This window comes from Danaus plexippus, chromosome 25 (assembly GCF_018135715.1).
Source record: "Danaus plexippus chromosome 25, MEX_DaPlex, whole genome shotgun sequence".
NCBI lineage: Eukaryota > Metazoa > Arthropoda > Insecta > Lepidoptera > Nymphalidae > Danaus > Danaus plexippus.
Window position 1 is genome coordinate 3,820,204 of NC_083553.1, and position 24,279 is coordinate 3,844,482.

A 24,279-nucleotide genomic window follows, 5' to 3' on the forward strand; every position below is an offset into this window, starting at 1 on the left:
AAGAAGAAGTCGAGTCATCTAACCAAACTAAACAATGCAAGCAGTTCTGGGACCAGCAATATGCAATATACATATGTAGTTTTGATGCTATTGCCAAAAACCTATTTCGTAATTTGAGTTGGAGATTCTATACAAATTTATCAAGACTTAGCCTTTTGACAAAGACATTTATTTAGTGCAGAAAATTATCTTGTATAGGATTATAATGTTTAATATCACATGTAGCTCTTAGGATAAAAAAAGTTTTATTTAAAAAATTTCAAAGTAATTTTAACCTTCATAGGTTATAGCTGCTTTAGAGGTAACGAAGTCGTGATGAGGTATTCTGAGATCATACAACAGCTTCCTAGAGGTCAATGACCACACCAGCAGGGGGAAAGGCTTCTGGGTCTCGTCACCGCAAACTAACACCCTGTATGTAAGAAGAAAAAATCGTAATATTTGTTTGCAATCACAAAATATAATAAGTATTTTGACAAGTACCTTCCATCACCAGAAACGAGCAAAGAATTCAGGAATCTATCCTCACCCGCCTTAAACGTAGTCACGCAATCACCTGTTTTAATAAAAATATACTGAAGGGAGCCGAAGAAGTATTTTTTAATTAAAGAAGAGTCAGGAACTTCGATTGAAATATCGGCAGGACTCGTTTTAAAAGCGTTTGTAATATTGGAAACTTGTTTTATTAGCAAAAATAATGTCCTTAAAACGATTACATGGCATCGGAAATAAATGAAGTTGTTAAAATTAGCAGTAGTTGCTATCTATAACGATTACTTACCAGTCTCTATGTTCATGAGGTTGACGTACATTCTGTTCCGCGAGAGCGCCACGAGGTGACTCGCGTCATGCAGCCCGTAGTAGGGCATCTTCTGATTCATCACACCCTTCAGAGCTACCAGGTATTTTCCCTGGTGAATTATCAAGTTCATAAAAAACGGATATTGCGGCAGAATAATAAGGATACAATTTGGTCACACATGATGGTCGACTAAATATAATGAAAGGAGGTCAACGTCTGCCGAATAGAGTGTTTTGGTATCAGAAGTAGAAATATTTTGGCATTACAGATTACAGATATTTGGATTAATGTGTTATTTTAGTATAAAATCAGACGGGATTCGTTTAATAAAACTTGTGACTAAAAAATACTAAGTTGCTTTTCGTCCGTAACGTTCTGACCTGGTCTAGATCATAAACTCTGAGCTCGCGGCGACACAGCACCACACAGCGGTACTCGTCGATCGGCACCAAGTTGATGGGGTGAGTGACCCCCGTTATTTTCCTTATCATCTTACATCTGTACGCAATCATAACATTTTTATCTTTTTGTATAAGATTTAATTAAGAAAACATTTATAAGAATTGTATTTAAATATCTATGTCTTACCTCAGAACATCCCAGACACAGATTTCTTCCCTTTCAGTTGAGACTGTAGCAACATATTTGCCTCTTGTATTAAACCTCACAATCAAGTCATACGATTTGCTATCGAAACCTTCTGCCATGGAGGTGTCCCTCTTTTCTTTATTCTCCAAAACCTTCCAGAAATCTTCGTTTGCTGGGTAGAAGGTTGGTATCGGAGGGTCCCAGATTTCTTTCATCCAGTCCTGAACGATCTCACTATCGACTTCGATGCCTTCGCGTTGTCTTTTCTCCATGACGGCTCTGAGGAGTCCGTAAAATTGTCTATGGTCGTAATCCAGGGCATAGGAATGTGTCACAAATAACTCTTTTAAGATTTCTAAATGTTCTGGCAATGGATCGATATGAACGAGGGCGATGTCTTCTAAGAAATGCCCGCAGTCTGTGGCTGCTAGTTTGTCATGGATCCAATCGAGTTGTGTGAAGTAAGGCTTCACGGCAAATGCTTCGGGGTCCTCCTTCAGGATGTGGTAGTGCTGGAATGGGAGCTCATCGAACTTTCTTGTATTGTACCTGAAAGTAGCAATAATATTTATAATAATGTCTTAATCAGTAAGCCATCAGACCTATGGAAACGTACCAATCATCGGAGAATTTATTTTCTTGAGACACCAGACGCCCGGCCATTTTGGGTTCGTTTTCGACAAACCACTTGCCCTAAAAATTTTTGATAGTAAGGTAAAACAATTTATAAAAAAATATAATAAGAAAAAAAAATTAACCTCATTTCTCGAGCAGTTCTTTTTAATGTATATTTACAAATTTGAATGCTTAAACACATAAGTGGAGAGTGGTAATTACATCAAATCTATCATATCAACTATACTCAAACAATAAACTTTATTACATAGTTAAACGTACCTCAAAATAGTCAACGAGTGTACGTCTCGCTAGTTCAACTTGAGGTTGGTAGCGTTCAGCAGCGACGGCCGCCAGCGCCGCATCACGCCAGCGAGACTCACGCAGCCAGGGGGAGAGAAGGGCAGACAGCTGCGGCCATAGCAGGGCTCCCGGGGCCCACGGTACTGGAGAAAGTTGAGGAAAAATGGTGATTAATATTGGTACAGGACTTCAGGCAAGGATTAGTTATGAGTGAAATAAGAAAGTTAATTAGTGAGAATTGCAGAGAAAGGAACTGAGTAGTGCAAACTAGAATGATGAATCAAGATAACCCCACGAGGAAGAGAAACCTTTATAGACATTTAGCACTGTTTCCAGAAGAGGTAGGAAAATTTGTAGAGGTAGTGAATAAGTTGTAATCGGGTACATTACGAGCTCGATCAATCTTGGTCAATAATCTAGTCAGTAGTTCGTGATTGGAATACTTCAATATTATATAGCATGACTTAATAACCAAGTGTGTTTACTTACTAGAGCACACAAAATAAGTTCTGGGAAGTGTTAAGGAATTGGAGGGAGATCGTGCATTACTCACTTATCTTTCTGATGGTATAAATTATACTTACAATAAGTTTCTTCACTCCTGAATAGTTCGTCATGGGCGAGGAGGTCCAAGATCTCTGTGTCATCAAGTCCGCGTCTCGCTGCTGTCAGAAGAGAAAGACACGCCCTGACACGTTCAGCGCCCAGCGCTGCTTCGGTCGTCACTAGTATCTGTTCCAGTTGACCTTCGAGATCCTCACAGATCACCAGCTCGGGAGCTGTCTCGGGCTCTGACAGCTCAGTGAAGGTTTCCGCTGAGAGGGATATTTGCCAAGCTAGAATCTGAAAGAAAAATATGCTATTTAATAAACATTTAAACAATTAATTGGTCCATTAAAAATTACCGAGTATTATAATTGCTATTAGATAGCTTATATAAATCAAAAAAGGACGTGCGCTTATTGCGGAGTTTTAAATTCGTGTCACTGAATATATAATTTCATTTTTCCAATTTTTTGAGTTTTAAAGTTATGGTAACATTTACACAAAAGTCAACCTTAGCATAAAGCGGTAGAGTGCATTTCTGAACGGCTTTGATTGCGGCTTCAGGTGGCGAGCCGGCTCCTGTTTTGCTGTATGATGCAGCAGTTGCTAGGAGAACCGCTTTAGCTTCCTCGGCACCTACCGGAGGCGCTCTGACCACTTTGGGTCCATCTTCTGATGACAGCACAGCCATTATCGCTGAACTGGAGGGCTCGTCTTTTTCTTGAATACAAATAAAACAATGAGATATAAGACTTACGCCAGTATTTATTTAAATAAATCAAATATTTTCGGTTTCTTTTATTCTAATAGTTTATTTTAATAGTTTCGGTTACTTTGCCGCGACCGTGATCATTTTCAAATCGTCGAGAGTATGCAGTTTTATACTAATAAAATGATTCGAAAATATTCCTTTTATTTATACAAATAAAATAGTTCTCAATATTTTGATAAATTTGATACAGTATCCATCATAAGTCTACTGATTCTCCTACCTTCAGTGACGGTGACGATCATTTTCACATTCTCAGGCAGTTTGGAGGGCAGCCAGCGCGCTCCACGCAGGGCGTCCGCTCCGGCCACACACAGCAGCACAGGCCGAGTGCGGCCGACCGCTTCCAGAAGACGAGCCAGGGTTGACGACAGGCTCAGCGGCTCCTGGGGACGAGGACTGGATTAGAGCTGATATATTTGTTGGACTCACACCACCGACCACTACTACTGTTTGAGAGGAGATACGACTAATAGTAATACTAATTTCATCTGATCCTAATGAATCAATAATGTTCAAGATTTTTCTATATTTTTCCTTATTTGTTATTTTCTTTTAGTATAGTTTTTTACATGTTTATGCGCTTATGGTTATGGTGATATAAAGGAGGGTAGGTGCGTACATTACGTCCTCGGTATACGGTGCCGGTGTGCAGGACGTGCAGCTGATCCACTATCGACTTTAGAAGCTGGTGTGAGCTGCTTGACTGCGACGTCAGACCTACGAACCTAGAGACAGTCCGCGTTAGACTCCAAATTGTGTGCCGAAAAAACCGAGTGAATCTATTGACGGTAACGTTGGTTGACCTTCGGGCTCTAGTGATTGTGCAAGGTAAGCTTATATAATTCGGGTTAATTGTTTTTATATGAACCTTAGAACGAGTGCGACGTCTGGTAACACAGATGGCGCCAGTGCAGCGGCACGAGCGAGTAGCGTGGCCTTGCCGCAGCCGGCACCACCCAGCAGCGCCAGCGGTACTGAGCTTTCCCCGCGCATGTACCTGGTTATATAGAACATTTGAATTTGGAACGAATGTTTATTTTTTTTTGTCCAACAGTCATTTTTGTTGTATAATATGAGATAAACAATTAAAGATTTTACTTCTGATTTAAGATGAGAATGAATGAATAATGATATTAAATCTGTACGTACGTTTTGAGTTCATTGAGCGTTATTTCACGATTTGAGGTACATTGAGTCACTTTCTGACAGAATGAGAGATGTTCACTTATTTCGTCGAACAAGCTGGAATAAATATATATTTATTAGTAAATTTATTAATAAATGATCTTATTTATTTTAAGAGTACACTAATTGGTAAACTGATTTTTAAAAATTTAAAATCTATAGCAGTTTAGTATTCGCAATATCTAAAGGCAATTAAAAAAAATAAATTCACACTATTTATGGCGTGAACTTACTTTTAATATAATACAACCTTCATGAATACAATTAACATTAGTTTTCATGTTATATAACAGCAGTGATAAAATGAATATTGCGGGTAGTTGGTACTGTGTACCTGGCGGGTATTCCCCCGTAGCCGGTGGGGGCGTCAGCGTCTGCCGCGAGGGTGTCGAAGAGTGCGTCCAGTCTGTCGGCGAGCGCGTCGCGGACGGCTGCTGCGTGCTGGTCCGGGCTCGTGCCGCGACGCATTGATGAACGAATTATATTACGCTCGCTCAAATGAATCTGGGATGGAAGTGAAATAAGATTCATTGAGAGAAACGAAATATATTGAGATTAGACAGATACGGTGTTTCATAATGTTCTTCAGTATTGCTTAATTTGAGTAAGTAACGATGAAGATTACCGACCTTTTCAGCGTCTGACCGCAAAATACTAGTGTATTTATATAGACTTAATTAATTTTATCAATTAATTAGTTTTGGTTCATTCAAATTTAACCTATTACTGATTTTTTTCAATGCAATAAGGTAAGGTCCATTTAGGATTAAATTGTGAAGAAAAATAATTGTGATAAATATTGGGGGGAAGGATAATTATAAGGAATTTTTATTATGCCATCATTACAAAATGGACGCTGTTAATTTTATTGTAACCAAACATAGGAATAAATATGCAAATATATGAAAGAATATTTCTTATTAATTTCAACACACCTTGAGATCTTTGTGTAAGTTAGCGAGTCGTCTCTGTAACTCGCGGGTGTGTTCAGCATCAGGATCGTTGTTCTGGGACACATCCCCGCCTCGACAGACCCACACACAACGACGAGCCGCGTCCGAACTCATCAACACCGTGTGCTGGACCTCCTGGAATTTAGATGTTGGTTTTGGGTTCGGTAGTATGGAAATCGGACATCCCCTTTCATAAGATCTCGGTGCTAGTTGAGTAAAGCGGCCACAGCGTTTGGGTAGCGAACCCTTTTTTGTACTTGGGTTCCGTTCCGGCCCTAAAATTGAAATTGGTTATCTGATCTAAATTTCTGCTGGACACAGGCCTCCCCAGCCTTCTGAATCCTCTGACAGCACGCACTAACCTAGTCGTTCGTGCTGCTAGTAGGCCCTTACGCAGTGCTCAGTAGACCGGACCTTTATTTATCAGCAAACAATTTGTCAATTTATAGCAAGTTCGTATTTTGTTCTTTAATTTTCTTATTTTGCGTTTCATTTCAGATCACTACTGGTTCATGACTATACATATTTCTTAATTTAAAAACATGTTCACAATTAGGTATTGCTATATATCAATTTTTTCTGTTCTCATACCTGTTCTAGTACAGTAGTGAGATAGGCGTCGCAGGCCTCCTGTGGTAGTGTTCTGACTAGAACGCTGAGGGCACGAGCCATGTCTCGTCTCCAGCGAGCTGGAGCACCACGGGCGAGGCGATAACAAGGAGGTGTCGTGCTGCTGTCTAGAGTGTACCTGGAGATTATCATATATTATATGAAAATGACTCAATAAATAGCAGGCCGCGGATGGGCAGGGGAAGTTATCTTTATCACATATCTTTATTTATAAATCTTTGTAAATTTTAACGCAGATTATACAATGTGAAACGGAAAACGATTGGTATGTAGTGTGACGATACAACTGGGAATACGCGCACTGCTGTGCCATGAAAAAACTTTTTAGATTAGCGACTTTTTGTTTTTTTTTTTTTTTGAAGTAATTGTATTACACGAGTTTATATGTCTAAAGTAGATTATAGTTAAATGAAACTAATATATTTCGGATATACTACGCGTGATTTATTTTTGTAAAAAACTACATACTCCCGACGTTTCGGTTACTTTTCAGCAACCGTAATCACGGGCAGACGAGTTACCGAAACGTCGGGATTATGTAGTTTTAAAATAATAAAATCCGCGTAGTATACCCGAAAATATATTAGTTTCATTTAAATGAATAAAACTCGCGAAAGTCTTAGATCTCATTAGATTCTACGTCTAACGATCAAGACAGACGATGGAACTACAGCATCAATTTATGTGTGAGAGTTCAGTTCCACTGTGACGATTATCTTAATATTGGCGAATTTCCACATGGCGTTTATATAATTTTCAAAAATAAACAGAAGATTTTTCAAGCTATAAGATTTCATATTTGACATTAGGTCTGACATCAAATGAGAATAGAATTATCACGACAAAACTATTAAAATTTGGAAAATCTATCCAAGATTTTAGTGGGTATAAATATATTTTAAATCCCACCATAGTAGGTACTTATGGTTTGAACAAAAAACTAATGTATGAATTTTTTTTCAGATTATTAACAAACGAAATAAAAAGATGTACATATATAGATATATGTACATATACAAGAATGACATAAGAGTTATTTCATTTCGCTAACTGATTTGGGACTATAATGGGCACTTTTCTTGTCTTTAGTACGTTTTCTTTAAATCACACAAAAGTTTTTGATATTTTTAATAAAAATTCCTTAATAAGATTATTAATTAAATAACTCTCAAACGTGTATTACCATTTGTTCAACAATGCTTTATCATTTTCGTCTTCGGCGGTTTCCAATGCCGCTTTAAAATCAGCGCATTCCAGGGTGTGGGGAAGCAGCGGAGTGCCAAGACTCGTGTTCAAGAAGAGAACTGGCACGACAGCCCCCAGTTCAGATTGACCTGAATCCAGGGTATTGCATTACGAAACTTTATTTAGATCCAGCTAATTTTAATTTCCGGTGTTCACAAAAGTTTTGTCAGTATGTATTTGGGTACTGAAATTTATCATATTCTTAAAAACTGAACATGTATTTATATAAAGAGTGCTATATAATAATGACAAAAAAACTGTCAAACCTAATCGCTAAATAAAGTAGTATTTATTTACGAAAACAACTGGGTATGTGTATAGATATACAAATAGCTTATATCTCAATACTTCTATAAGATAGTAAATTACTTCTTTATTTACTACAATTAATTATAAATATAATTATTCAATATGGCGATTTCATTGGCACTGTAACTGTGGACATAAAGAAATTAATAGTAGACGTTGGAAAGTATGAAAAAATTATCTGAACTAAACAGCTCTCAGTTTGTCATTAAAACGTCGTAAATGGTGGTATCAGAATAGTGAGGAATTTATTTTTAAGTAATAACCTATAACTTACGAGCTAGTTCAGCGATACACAAAACAGGGAAGCGATGGTCTCTTTGTTGTTCAAGCGGTGAGCGCCAATGAAGATCAGCTACATGGACACGCCAACCGCGGCGACGAGCTCGCACACGGAGACGAGCAGCCACAGCGCAATGGAGTGCACCTTTCTCTGTGCAACAATCTATGGAGCAGGAATATTACATAGATAGAGACGGAACACACACATACTGCACATTAATTTGACCGGTGAAAGTTTCACTTAGGAGTTCTGTTCGGTTTCGGCGACGTTATTTAACTGAGATTGTTTTCAACTTCCAAATCACATATTTTCTTTCAATTAGAATAGGTTTCATGGACAAGTTTCTCAGCGATTTCTATAAGGTGTTCATTAGCATACAGCCAGTGATGGTGTAACGAAGTTTTTGCGGCAGTCGATGGACTATTTTGTTGTTTCTTTGTTTGAATAGAGAGAGGACGAAATCTGTTTGAGGTTAAGTGTACTCGACGAATGAAATCGACTTTTTAATGTATGTTTTGAAAAAATAATTGCGTCTAAAATTTTATTTGAATTATTCTTCACGATTAAATAACCATAGCTTCTAGATGTTTTCATCTCTGTAATGTAGTGAGTGGCGCTAGAGGAGAAGTACTGATGGAGAATCAAATGAATTCACCTTGGGAGTCAGCAGCACAGACGTATATAATCATGGCCTTCCGACGTCTGGTCCGCTGTGAGGGAATCCGCCCCAGCAGGTAGGAACGCTGTTCTTCAGGCAGGGCAGCCACGTTAGCTGGTATGGGGGGACCCACCACATCCTCACGAGGTGACGCGCAAGCTACCGGCGAAGACAGCGATATGGAATCTAAAACATTTTTTTTAAATGTCATCCATTAAGACAAACGTTTAAACTTTAAAGCATTTAAATATACATAACCAGACATAACAATAGCCGGTGAGTTGTAAGTGATTATGTAGTATATTTTTGTATTAAAAGTTTGTAATTAAAACAAAAAATAAATAAATTGAAAGACACGAAAAGGAAAGGAAAAACCTATTGAAAAACGACGTCTTCCGCTAAATGACAAAAAGGTGTATATATTTTTAAGAAGTCATTGACTGCTGAGTTTGGACTCAACAAAAGGTAGGCTATATCTTTTTTTAAATACAACTGACCTTTAGACCTTTATACTATTAAATTGAAGGTAGAAAATGTCAACTAATGAACTATAAATCTGGCAACAACTGATTGGAAAATAATTGGTCCCGACTGTTTATTTCAAGAACAATCAGATTTTTTTTCTAACTGCTTGTAGGATAATATTTTGTTATATACACACGCACACACACACAAACACACACACACGCAAACAAAAAATGAAATATATTTTATAACTAATAACAGAATACAATTATTTTCCTATCATCTTTATAAATATCAACCTTTACAGACAGTCTTTATTACGCAGGGGTTATAAAATAGACTTGTTTAACTACGACTTGTTATATGAATATTATATTTTCCTGGACACAATTACATTATATTTTATTATTACGTACATTTAATTATTAATTTTGTTAATTCAAACAAAAAATTAAAATGATTATAACAAAGGAGCGGATTTTGTGCCGATTTCTATAGTCAATATTGTTTTTATCATATGAAAACTTTTCAGAAAATTTAAATACTGAACATCTCAACAATACATTAAAACAACAAAAACGAAACCAACATTAAAATACATAATATGTTCCATTTAACTATAGGGTTTAAATAAAAAATCTGTTTTACGAGTAATATCGTTACCTGATACACTCGAGCCGACAGGCGGGCGAGGGCCTTTCAGTTGTGGTTTTTTGTCCTTGAACGAGGGCACAGGTTCCAAGAGCTCCTGGGGCGCCTCCGCATCCAAGGACGGCTTGGTCACCCGGTACGATGGGGACCTGCGCGCGCAGCAGTTAGGTCTACGATTGGTTGAAATGATCACTTTAATGTTAGGTGCATGATCAGACGTATCATTTAAGGAGCTAGTAAAATATGCTCCATAATTGAAAATAAAGACAGTTTTTAATGTATTTAACAGGTGTATACGAATTAAAACTGAATTATAAAGGATAATAAATTGAGTTAACTTTAACCAACTAAGTAATGGATATAAGTTTAACTAAAAAAAAGTTACTATAGTTGAAGTTTAAATTCAATTTGTTAAATTATAAGTACGATTTTATAAACTATTGAGCAATTTCTTCTTATTAACATCAATTTACCTGTTAATAGGAACGAAATAGGCATATTACAATTTATTCCAAAGCTTCTCTATTAGCATTTATGTATGTAATTAAACGTGGCGAGAAAATTGCTTGGAAATTGCATTATTATGCTTGAAAATTGCCAAGAAATTAACAAGTTGCTCACATCGTTATCGATTAAGGATTTGTTAGAAATAGCTTAGGTATATAACTGAATATTCCGTTAACATACCTTTATACAAAACTTTATGATTTGTATTCTAGAAAGTTATCAGCAATTTTTCATTCAATAACCTGAAACTTTTCCCGACCCCTGAGATTTTTATGATAGCAAAGTGCCACTCTTAATTTATTGCTATCAAAATGAAAAAAATATAAATAATTTTGGGAGATCTTATATTATTTTATTATAAAAGGAAATAAATAACATTCAACATATGTTTAACAAAAGTCTTAAGTATCTTCAATGAAGGAAAGGCTACTTATCTCTATATCCCTGTCTTAGAATTCCATAGGACAAGTCCGTTAAAACTTTGATTGATAGTAAAATTATTTAATGTCTTTCCTGCATACAACACTACACTGGCAGAATATACTGTGCAAGTCTTTACACGGATGAAAGCCATAATAAAAAAAGAAACAATCAAACAAAAGTATGCAATGCTTCTTATTCTTAACTAAAATACATTCCATACACCATTCTACGATTTAATAATGATTCGTATAATATTTATAACAAGAAAAAAGAACATCTTTACATTATAAACCAATTATTTGTCAATAATAATATACAATTATTTGTCTGTACGATCAGATAATAGATTAATTATGGTCTTGATATTAATATTTTTACATATTTAATTCTAAGTTAATATTCAAAATATTAAATCATTATTACTATTAGTAATGAATCCGATATGAAATAATCGATATATAATTCAATTAAAATTAAGATTCAAATTCCTATGTGTTATAAACGATTATGATTCTGGCAACACTCTCAGGCTAGAGGGTGTAAATAAATTTAACTGTCCCAGTTACGAAATTAATCATCCTAAAGAGACGAAACCTCTCAGTATTCCATGAATTCACCGTGCGGGTGCCGGGTCCATCGTTTTGCAAGGAGAGGAGCTTCAACAGTGCCTGGGACTTGTGACCCAGGTGTAGGTTTAAGGGGCCCCTATCTAACGCGGGTTAAACGCTCATTTCAATCGTCCAAGCTCCTCTCTCTCCCTAACCAAATTTGAAAAGAAAAAAATTTGAAAAACCCGTACAGAAACGTCCTTTTAGTAAAACAAACGCTTTCAAACGTTATAAATAATTTATTTTCATTCAAATAATTTACAATTCATTTGAGCGGAAATATAAAGCGGGATTTCCTTAAAACGTAATACCGCGCAACAGATTATACAATTCCACAGTATACTCAGGCGTGGTCGAGGGTGGGGCGATGACGTCAGAGATGACGTCATAGTGACGCGGCTTCGACCCAGATACGAAGCTTTCAAATATTTGTACTGTTTTGTTGTACTCGAGGTCAAACACTGGAACAGTCGTTATAGTGTAATGATATTTAAATTAAAATGGCCATACGTTAATTATGACAGAATGTAAGCGATCATCCCTTAAAAATTTCCGACGCCATTTTTTTTTTGTATCGTTCCAAGCAAAGTTCACCGAACATATTATACATACTCATATAAAAAAAAGTAAAAAAAAAAACAAAATGAGTAATAAAAAGGTTTTACACTGAATTCAATCATTACGATCAAAGATCGGTATTTTATTGAATTAATTTAATTTGTTCACGTTTTGGGATGTGAGATTTGATTATAGCGATATACGATCCGGTTCGTGAAAGCTCCATAAAAACTTTTAGCTAATGTAAAATACCCTTTATAAAGTCCTCGAGGAAAACAGGATTTGGGTCAGGGATATATTTTTCTAAACATTTGTTACTTGTTTCGGATTTTATATAAAGGTATACTTTTTATCAATACTTATCTATTTCTCTCTATATTTCCTTTTCTAAATGCCGTTACTGTAATACATATATTTTTTTGCACACTTAACTTAATAATAAGCTTATCGGACAGACATTCATTGAAATTCTCAATTAGAAAGTGTCTCGTGTAATAATATTTTTTTACGTGTAGTTTTTGCATTGAAATTTTACGGCCACCTATCGCATGTCGCGTTACAGTCAGAGCAGGAGAGCGCTGATAGGGTTTCGGCAGTCTGTCGCTGTTCACATGAGCTAACCGAGTAACATTTATATTTTCTGTCATTCGTGAAAGGTCTCTGCGGTATTCGTGTGTTTGGAATTGACTGGCCCGCCTGCGTCGTGTTTTCATGAAGATCAGATCTTTTTTTATTTCAAACACGTGGTCCAACAATTTTCTACGATAAAATGAGATTTGAAGTATGAAACAAAAGCTACATAAAACGAAAAAGAATAAACAGTGACTAGTTCTAAAATATGGCCAAATTATGAGAACAAATGTCAATAAATTAATGGATTTAAATATTGTTTCCCAAAGTGGTAAGGAGGAGCCCAGAGTCTTGATTAGTGTTGTCAAAATGAGCATTTATTTGGTATAAACAAAAATATTGAATTGACCTCACTTCACCTCACTTCGCAAAGAAGTTAGATAATACTTTGACAAGCTTAGCGACGGTTACTTGTTAATACTCGTATGGTAGGTACATATAAACATTTTTTCAAGTAATTCAGCATAACTTCCATAGTTAGGCAGAGAGAGGAGCTTGGACGGTGGAGGTGAGCGTTTAACGCGCGTTAGATGGGGTCCTTAAAACTACACCTGGGTCGCAAGTCCCAGGCACTGTCGAAGCTCCTCTCCCTGCAACGCGATGAGGCATGCACCCATACGGTGAATCCATGGAATGGTGAGAAGTTTCGTCACATAAACATCGCAATTTTTTTGGATATAGTAGCAATATCTGTAGGCTATAAGAAAAATAAGTACTTTTAATACAATACGTACATATAAAGTATATGTACGTTATATACATAATGAAAATTCTGAAATAAAGATAATAAGTACAAAACTCATATAATCATATCTTGGCCGCAAACAAATATTTAGAGAGAACAATCGGATGTTTGACTTAAGAGTCATATCGAATTAATTTCTATGCCACAGAAATATATACAACTTGAATTTTACAAGCTGACTTTTAAATTTTTTTTTATACCTTTATTTTTAATATAAACATTAAATAAAAATGATTAGACTATTTATTTTAAAAACACCCATCATGTTGTTTGGCTTTATGTAAGAGGGCATTGCGTTTCTAACGATAAAAACGTTACTATTTTTATAAAAGAATAATAATATTTCATGGATCTTCAGTAGTTTATGCAGTATTGTTGTAGACAAGTTTAAGTTCTCTCAGTTTTGGTTCAATTTGATTGTTCTTCGATGAAGTGTCAGCTGCCATACTTTTTATTTATAGCTTGCGAATATTAAGCGAGCATTCGAGGACTACCGGCGAACTACTGAACGGAAAGTTCGGAAAATGGTAAAAAAAACTTTTTTAATCAAATAAATGGAAGGTAATACGAATGATGTGAACATAGTTCTCTTTAAAACTATATAAAGCACTTGATTTTACAGACTCACTCAAACTTTTTTTTTCTATATTATAAGAAGGATATGTCAGCTCATTCGTTTAACATTTACTGTCATGGTGGGCTTGAGACATTTCTACCCATGAGTCATCTGCACTTGATTTAAGCAAAATATCTCATAACTTATTCATAGACATGTTATACAATCTAGAGCATAGACACACCATATTTGTTTTCGAATAATTTATTACGTCTTTTTCTATCCTTTTGCTTGTCTTTAGTGTGTGATTCAAAACAAATACAATAAGAATTCAGATGCAGAAGCTGTGGATTTCTAATTATCTGGAAGCGAAAGCTAAATTATATATTATACAGCCAAACATCATTGATAAAAAAATATAATAAATTTTATAAAACCTTTTTAAAACATAGCCTTTTTGCCTGTAAAAAAATAAAAAATGGAATAAGATCTTCTTTAATAGGAATAAATTCCTCAGATAATTAATACATTCAGGCACAAATCTATTTGTGTGAAAGATATAATTTATGAGCATATAGAATTATGAAGCAGAAATTGAATATCCCAATGGAATGCGTACCACATTATATAAATAGCGGGAATTTATTTAAAATGACGATAAAAATGTCTGCCAAGCTAGAGGTACTTAATTTTTAAATTTAGAAACCGAATTATAAATAGTACAGTATTAAAGGTTTTATATAAAAGTTAAATAGTTTCCTTGGCGTCATGCCTAAATAAGCTCACGGTAACTGTCCATGGTATTGAGGAAATAAAGATCGCATGACAGTTATAACATGGAAGTTTCTCTTTATAATAATCCGAGAACTTCTATTATGCGAGAGTTTTAAAGAAACTGTAATTATCATGTGCAAATGAAAAAAATCAAGATATATGTACATGTAGATGGGGCGATAGTTTAGTTGGTTCAGAAACTTGATCGTGATATAAATAGGCTGTATGTTTGAATTCAGTTTACGCAAAGTCTTAATATCTATTTGATATGATTGAATTTTAATCTAACAAAAATATACGAACTTAATCTAAGATCCGAGATATTAAAATTCGTTGGTTAATCGAAATTCTTGCTACACATTATGTATTAATATAAAATATTTTGTAACATTCTGTTCAGTTTAATTATTGTCACTATAATAATCAGGTTAAATTTGGTAGGATGTGTCCGGAGCCTGGCAACACTTCAAAGTAGATCCAAATCAAGTGTGATAGCGTTGCCAGAAATATAAATTTGAATCACTATGGTATTTATTATAATACCGTTATATTTACTGTCGTCCTCCAGCTGGTGCAAAAACGACATAGTTTCATTAATATAAAATATACTTTACAAATGAAGACTTTATGTGTAATTAGTTTTTAAGTTACGCAGAAATAGGAGTGTTATAAATGTATGTATGTATCATCGTATCTCTTAAATGGATCGCCCGATACCGATGAGGTTTTTTTCATTTGAAAGAAAGTTTTCTGACGTTGGTTCTTACGTATGTTTGATTAATATCGGTCCAGCAGTGTAAGAGTATTAGCTTCTTTCTAAAATGCTGTAAGGTGTTTTGCCTCTGATTACTCTATAACCGGCTTGTTGGGGAAAGTTAATTTATAAATGATAATTACATCAAATTTAATATTTCTAATCTCTCCCCTACCTACATAACACTGTTAGTCAGTTAATAGAGACTTGAAAATACTGTTGTGAAGACTCGACGAGGGCGATCGTTTGACCTTTTCAATACTCATACGATGTAAAATACGGGATATAAAGGTATTTTCATCAAGATGAGATCGTCACATTGAGTACGGAGCGTTCACAGTATTTCATACATAAATATTTTCCTCCAAGTATTAACGTACGTTATGCGGTTAGAAACAGGAAACGCTTCGTATTTAGCGACGATGCAAACTTAGGATAAGCATTAAGATATTTCACGAGGACAGAAATTGCGTTAACATTCACAAATCTAAAGTATTTGTTTATATAAAACGAATATTTTCGGATTACTATGCGTTTTTTATTATTTTGACGAGATGACAATTCTCGTCTCGTGTGCCCGTGATCACGGTCGCTGCAAAGTAACCGAAACGCCGCGCCGGGAGTTTGTAGTTTGAAATAACAAAAAGAAAACGCGTAGTAATCTGAATATATTATTTTTATTTAAATGATTACACGCAAAAGTATTAGATTTATTTGTTGAAATATTTTTAAATACTTTTAACATTATCATTGAAATTATTACAAACGGGTGTTAGATTTAATTTTTTGACAGACCACGTAGCCATTTTGAATTGAATTTTATTTTATTTCTGTATTCTTGCTTAGTTCCAACTACACGTAAATTCATCATTATATAACATAGTTGTAATAATATTATTTGTATTATGAGTTTGTTTTAATTAAATAAATGCGACATATCTTAAGAGCTTCTCTCATTAGCTTTACTACGGGTTTATGCGTTAAAAATAAATACGCAGAGTCTATAGTATTCATTCATAAAACTTTAACTAAATCAAGTCGTACTAACAACAAGAAATTACAAGGTAACTCGTGGCTATCTCAATGAATTGTTAAGATATTACCGCAAACGTCTGGTTTATAACAAAAGTATTGTATATAAAAAGAAATTGTGATAATTTTATTACCTTATATACTATGAAGGTATATAAATAAATATAATTTACATTCATTTATAGAATATTTACATTAAAATATTAATAAATTAATAAAAGTTTTTTTTTAAGGAATTGTTTGTTAATGTTAAAATTTAGGTCAAAACTGTCATAACGATTCCAGTTAAGTCCAATAATGATATGATGTTTATTACGGTTCTATCTTCTGTCTTATAGTTCAATATCTTTAATGTATAAATCATTTTCATATCAAAAACTTTGCTTAAACTCACTGCAAAAGTCATCGAAACGTCAGGTGAGAAGCAGAATACGTAAAAAAAAACATGGTCTTAAACGTTCTGACTGAACGCTGAACTGTCATATAAATCTACGTATATATTTTTTGTTTTCATATAAAAATACGAATTATAATATCTTTAATTTGAAAAATGTGTTTTGAGTTATAATTTATTTAGAAAACCGGGTTCACAGGAAGATGAGATCAAAATGTCGTTTCGTTATTTTTTTTTTATTATATCCAGCCTTGCACTAAAGAGAATTCGGACGGTTTAACTTATTCAGAACGTCTAAACTGTGTCTGAAAATACGTACAAAAATAATTGTTATGTTTTAGAACATTGTTTATTTTTAAGAATTTTTTATGTATCAGTTATATTTTGATGAAAGTTTAGTGTTATAAAATTTAATTTTTAAATAAATAAATTATATAGGTATCTATATTTAATTATTTGACTTTATTTGTTAGATTTTAATAATAAATAAACAATAAGTACGATTGAAGTTGAATATACTCTGCACATGTAATATTGAAGTACACTGTATTTTCAACTCAAGTAACTTCGGAAACAAACATTGAATAGAAAAAAACATACAGAACAATACATTCGTACTGCAAACGAGAACCGAGTTATTGTCATTATTGACATCAGACATGACATTTGAATTTGACACGAAAAAATTTGTACGTTACGTACCATAGACATTAATTTCGTTAAAATTATTATTGAAAAAAAGATAATAATAAATAAATCGTATTAATGTTTTCGAAAATAAAAATAAATACGAGTTAGTTATATTATAATAATAGGAAAGACAATTAAAATTCATTATTATACATTCCGCTGAATTATTACGGCTGTCGTGACCCACTTGTGGTGTGACGCACGCGTGACGTCACCCTTTGTCTTAGTCTGACGGCGCGAGGACGGAACGACGACGACGCGGGATACGACACGACTTAAATGGTATTGTTCTCATCTCTGTTAATAATTATTGATGTTATAAAAGAGATTTTAACAGAGTTATAATATAAGTACGTGTTTATAACCAAATAAGATGGTGCAGAAAAACGAATTACTTATTAATTGATGAAATAGAAATTTAAATTTTTTATTAATAAAAAATTCATTGCCGCGAGCAGAATACGAATCTGTGGCCTCCGATGTTTTAGAATCTAGTAATTAATTATAATCTAAATGTTTCAAAGTTATTTTAATATAACAACAAACAAAATTGAACGTTTATTTGTTGTTGATGAATGCTAAATATTCCTCGGCCGTGTCACCGTCCGATGTGCCAAGATACTTTGTGCTTGATATATTATTAAATTGTTTGAAGCTTCATCTCTCACACTATTATTGTACGTCACTCAGCTATTTATGTTGTGATTTATATATCTGTATGATTTCATTGTTTTTTATTTTTAATAATAAACAATTATAAAATGATGACATCATTTTTTATGTGGACTTGTACACGATTATATTTATGGTATTCTTTTTTCTTTTCAAATACAGGTAAACGTTAAACGTCAAATTTTTAGATTTTTAATCTATATTTTAGGTGTTGGTGTGACATGTTTATTATTTAAAAAAAGTTTTATTTGGAAATATATTACTATATTATTTAGTGACTACACTCTTAACTATTTCTTTCTTTTATAGAATATAGCATATTTTTTATATAATCATATTATATATGTTAAAAAAAATATTGGATAAAGTATTGTAGAGGTTTTGTAACTTACAGTTCCTGAATAGCAGTTTAAGAAATACTTGAAGTTGATTAGTCTTTCATAAAAACCGAATAAAAACCATAAATTTAATTCCATTGCTAAAGAATTTTTATAAGTAGTTTTATATTATTTATATTAAAAAAGATATTTCATCATTAAAAGCAAATGTTATTTATATAATAATTAATTACTATGAGATATATTTTTTTATTTCTTTTCTTATAGAGTTAGTATTTCTTGAAGTTATCTGATGGTTTGATAATTATTCTGGTGATGGTTGCTGTGTGCACGAGGAAATTGTACCAGACGAGATTAATTTATACGATGAACTTAATTTTAAAATTATATTCTATATATAAAGTGACTGTCGACGTTGTTACTTATTGTAAGTATTTTTCTGTTCGTATTTTATTTATTTAAAATTATTATTAATTTTATCCTGCGTCTATATTCGTTTAGAGTTTTTTTTTACTATTAATTTAGTTATCAATTTTTTTTAAAATTGGATAGTAGTGAACTACACTCAATATATGCTTACATATATATGCATACATCCTACTATTACTATTAAATATTTTAAATTAAGAACAAGTTCTTATAGTTTATAAAATATATATAATTGTTTTTGGGCAGTAAGATTAAAATATTCATTTAGTTAATGAAGTTCATTAAAATTTTTAAGTAATATGTATTTTTTATTATAGGCAGTTAACTTATACCGCGAATTCTCTTAACAAATTGCTCATAAAATTCGACCATAAATGTTACTTCTAAGACCTGGGAATTCTAAATCATTACGAAATATAGGTGTAAGTATCTATTATAGATAACTACTGTGAGAGTTCATCTGAAACAGCTGTATTACGGTCATTTATAGACTATATCAGATATCTCTAATTATATACCGAGTTTAATATAAATATCGTTAGTTATAAAGGGTCACTTAATAAAGTCGTTCCTTGTAAATGCATTCAAGAAACGGAACAAACGTTTCATTCATTACGTAAGTTCCGATTTCTCACGCCGGTGACGTCACCGCCTTTTGTTTTTCAATCGCACATCGGCATTTCTGTTGAAACAAAATGTTATGTTCCATATTAAAAATGTAAATAGTTATGGCGCGTTTACCAGCCTTCGTTAAGCGGCTGACTCGAATTACATATTTCAATATATTATTCGGACTTCCAGTTTGGATTATGGTCTGAAATTAATTTATTTATAAAAAAAAAACTCAACAGTTTTCGATAGTATATGACAACTTATATAGGTTAGGTTATAAATTAAACTCTATAATTGTAGAATATTAAACATATAAATAAATCCTCAAACATTTGAAACTCGTTTAATGCCTTTGATAATATAATCGCTGTCTCAATTACAGCGGTGATTTAACTGACATGATAACTATTAGGTTTCAGACACCGAACAAGTATAACTCTTACCTCTCAGTTCATTTTATCATATAATATGAAATTCTATAATTACAGAGTGCCATTTTCAAACTATCCACAGTAAAAGGTTAAATCTTAAGTTACAAATTGTATAAAGTTTTCATAGCAACTGAATATTCGCTGAGACCGGTTCATGAAAACAATGACAGTGTAAAGTTCAGAAAATGCATTTGTTAAATCAGACAACAATAACGTAATGAGGTTTTTATAAAATTTCATTGACAACGAGAGGTTCGACTCAAAATAGGATTAAAAAGGTTAGTCGTTTTGCACTTATATTTTTCGTCTATTGATAGCAATACTGTAACACTTTGAAAAATCACATATCATCTTAGCTGAAACATTCATATAGACAAAGTAATTCGTTATTAATTAAATATGATATTGAAATATTATGCCAAGTGCCTATTTTCATAGCAATTACGGCAATAATCTTAAATTTTCCTATGTACCTAGTTATGAAATTATTCCTAATATTTCATGACATTGACATTTACGTTACTGTCATTGTGACAAGTCTAAACAGGTTATTAATCGTCCCCCGTAGGCTAAAAACAAACATTTCTATTAATAATCTTATTAAATCAGAATATCATCGTCACAACAACTTATAAATTAATTTTTTTGTATTTTTTTTTGCTAATTTATCAAACCGGGTAGACAAAGTCGCGTTCATCAGCTAGTCGATCATTATTCAAACTTTGAGAAACACAAATATCCCTTGTTAGACTACAAACTTTTTTAAATTAGTAATACAATACTATACAAAGAGGTTTATCTGGAATCTCAATTAGAAGTATTCAATAATTCGTGACAGTACAAAATTGATTAACGAGACCAATTATTTTCTTTTGGATCAGTATCTGAATATATGGATAGCTACAGTTATCTGCTGTATGAAAAATGCTGTAGAAATCCTCTACACGTGTAGGCCAAATAATCATTGCCTATAATATCAGATGCTGAACATTTTTTTCTTCTTTGAAAGACTTCACGTAATCCTGAAAGCTTCTTTTATAAGACTTATGTCTGTACTTATGTACAGAACTGTTGAGATTGGAAGAATTTGTAAAATCTTTGTCACTTACAACACGTCTTTTTTATAGTAACTATATATTTAAATCACTGTATTATACGATTGTTTGAAGCTATTCAATTTAAAGAAAAAAATATTGTTAAGTAAGATTTATCACTGTTTGGAACTATTTTTGTAATTCCGCTGTACTTATATTTAATTCTACTCATGGTTTGTGAGAAAAATTTAATTTTACAGAAAATGGAGAAATGAAAGTAAGGAAATAGATTATTCTACTGTTACACATACAAAACACACATACTCGGACACTCACAGATTAAATCAACACAATTAAATCCTTTCTTTAAGTCGAAAAATTCATACAATGCTCTGTGGGAGTCGGTGACACGAACATTGTTTCAGTGTCGACTCTTCTATGTAAATGAATTGAAGTACATAATAAAATTGACAAAAATACTTTAACGCATTTAGTGTTTAGAATTTTAACTACTTTTTTATTTTAGGCAATTTTGTAAATGCTTCGCCAGACAATATATAAATTTTAATAAGGCAAAAAAAAAATGTTTCTAAATACAATTTTTTTTTAAATCACTATTTTCTCCCTCCAAATCCTAGTGTCACTTTATGACATTTTGTTGTCACATTTGACATTAGGCTCAAATAAAAAAACATAAATATTTACATTTAAATCGATATAAATTATAAGCAGCCGTTTATTCCAATACAAACCAATTGTATTTAAATCGCAATAAATATTGTATAACAAACAAATAATTATCGAAATCACCTAGTAAATGTCGAGGCGGTGTTGGCTGTATGCCAGTACGTTGGTTTATTTTTTTATTTCTTTATCGTAATGTGCTCACGCTGGGAATGTTTGTTTAAAAGAATGTTATGAAAAAAGGCCGTTGTTAACGTAATACGTTTTATTATCGCTAGGTATTTTTTTTATATTATTAGATGTTGTACTTATTTAAATTACCGCAATTGAGCCAAATTTTAAATTCTCGATTAAGAGATTCTCAGTCTGTTAAACTCTTTGATGAGGTTATTTGTAAATAATACCAAAAATACATAAATCTGTGGATAGAATAATTCTTTATGGAAGTGCAGATTTATGTGTTGAATTTTCTTTTACAGATTATACCTATTAAACGTGATACGTATTTGCCAAGATATAATAGTTGTACAGAGGTTAGTATTGCAACTGGTAACCAGATTAGAAATATTTAATATTCTGTAAATTAAAAAAAAATAAGCAATTCATTATATGGCTCATTTTAAAATAATAAAAATACATTTCTATGTTGTTCTACTAACAATAATAATTTTAAATATAAAGTACGAAAACTGGCCGCCATTTTGTGAGTGTTGTAGATTGTTATTAAATATGTCGTAGCGACAAGTGCAAACTGTAAGAAAAACATGTAAAGATATATTTAAGTTTGAATAAAATGTAGATTTGGACGATAATGTGACAAACATCTATACCGACTCCATAGTCGTAATGAAATTTGTTTTTATAAATATGATAGATGATATTACAACTGGCAAGTAATAATACAGTGAAACCTCGTTAAGTGGGACCTGGATAAGTGGGAAACCTCTATTATTGAGATGTCCAATGAGGTCCCGGCACTTTTTCATCGGATTACGTCTATTAATGGGACTTTTCGGTGAAAATTCTTTGAAAATTCTGTCTCAGCGTATTGATGGAAAAGGAAAGTCAAAACGAATACGATCACCAGAGTATCCTGAACTTGAAAAATGTCTCTCGACATGGATAAAGCAGGAACGGAACAATAACATCCCATAAGTGGACCAATGGTTAAAGAGAAAGCGCAAGAATTTGCACGTAAGCTCCATACTGATAATTTTTCTGGTAGTAATGGATGGCTTGAGGGTTTTAAAAAACGAAACAGTATAGTGTTCAAAAATATTTGTGGCGAAATCAATTCTGTGGACAACAACGAATGTAATGAAGGGATAAAAAATGTGAGCCTCTATAAACGAGAGAACTATAATTAATTTAAACCTGTCTAATTAGAAAACTGGGTAAATGGAAAACCTCTATAAATGGTACAAAATCCTTAGTCCCTTCAGATCCCACTTAACGAGGTTTCACTGAATAGCTCTATTCAATAAAAAAAAACAATTTATTACTTACGTCACAGAGTGAATTAGATTGGAGTGTCTGTTTATATTATCAAATACATATCACTTTAATAAAGGCACGATATTTTTTTTTAAATAAACGCCTTTATTCCATTCGAGAAACTCCTTCGTGTTTTCTCCATAAAGTAGTCAAGACTATATTTCGTCCAACAAATAAAAACGTTGACATTGGCAAAATATTCCACGATCCCAGTGCGAATGAAGCCATAGTTTATAAAAATAAAAAAAAAAATAACGCACGAAACTGTAAACGACATTTACATGACAACTGCATTTTTTAAATTTTGTGTTTCTGTTTGTTTGAATCTCTGAAACGGCTGGACCTATTTTAATGGGTATTTCATTTGCATAGAGCAACACAGGCTGCTTTATAAAAAACCTTAAAAAGGAAGAACTTCTCAATTCGATTAAACGTTTATTACGATTTTAATCCCTCAAGTACAAGTCGATTTTCAATTTTTTTTTATTTAAATCATAATCCTAAGGAAAATCTATTGTCACCAAATGGAATCAAACATTATGATGATAAAGAGTATATCAAACGTTTATAGTGAGAAGCCGCAGGCAATAGCCAGTGTAATATGGAATAGTCCAATTAATATAGTAATCATTTATGTAGTTGAAACAATAGTTTATGAATGTGACACAATTTAATAAGCCTCGACGTCGGGCGATACTTCACGCAGTTAACCTTTGCATTGGAAGAATTTTTTTCGACGCCAAACTGTCACTGTCACCGACGGCGGAGTTTTGGCGCGCGCGCAACAAGAAATGGGTCAAACGCTGTCAACAGTAAAGAAGCTGGTTTGACTTTTTGTGTCTATTTTAGTTACGTGGTGTAACTCATTCATCTTTAGTTTGTACTTAATGAAATCATATATATATATATATA

At 33.0% G+C, this 24,279-nt stretch overlaps 1 protein-coding gene across 2 annotated transcripts in view; it reads right to left on the reverse strand.

The window, feature by feature from the left end:
* LOC116775054 (uncharacterized) overlaps positions 1-24,279 on the reverse strand; it is a 32,998-nt gene that overhangs the window by 4,100 nt on the left and 4,619 nt on the right. Inside the window, exons 2-21 of one of the 2 annotated variants that reach the window (XM_032667847.2) lie at positions 10,015-10,151; positions 8,884-9,072; positions 8,223-8,390; positions 7,578-7,728; positions 6,356-6,512; positions 5,747-5,899; positions 5,146-5,315; positions 4,776-4,868; positions 4,495-4,623; positions 4,246-4,351; positions 3,847-4,009; positions 3,366-3,574; positions 2,893-3,151; positions 2,288-2,451; positions 2,007-2,083; positions 1,391-1,939; positions 1,183-1,300; positions 782-911; positions 484-556; positions 276-412 (exon numbers count right to left, since the gene is read on the reverse strand). In XM_032667847.2, coding sequence (XP_032523738.2) covers positions 276-412; positions 484-556; positions 782-911; positions 1,183-1,300; positions 1,391-1,939; positions 2,007-2,083; positions 2,288-2,451; positions 2,893-3,151; positions 3,366-3,574; positions 3,847-4,009; positions 4,246-4,351; positions 4,495-4,623; positions 4,776-4,868; positions 5,146-5,315; positions 5,747-5,899; positions 6,356-6,512; positions 7,578-7,728; positions 8,223-8,390; positions 8,884-9,072; positions 10,015-10,151 — 3,332 coding nt within the window. Of the gene's footprint in view, positions 1-275; positions 413-483; positions 557-781; positions 912-1,182; positions 1,301-1,390; positions 1,940-2,006; positions 2,084-2,287; positions 2,452-2,892; positions 3,152-3,365; positions 3,575-3,846; positions 4,010-4,245; positions 4,352-4,494; positions 4,624-4,775; positions 4,869-5,145; positions 5,316-5,746; positions 5,900-6,355; positions 6,513-7,577; positions 7,729-8,222; positions 8,391-8,883; positions 9,073-10,014; positions 10,173-24,279 lie in introns of both variants that reach the window. The other variant, XM_032667846.2, reaches the window with a different exon arrangement.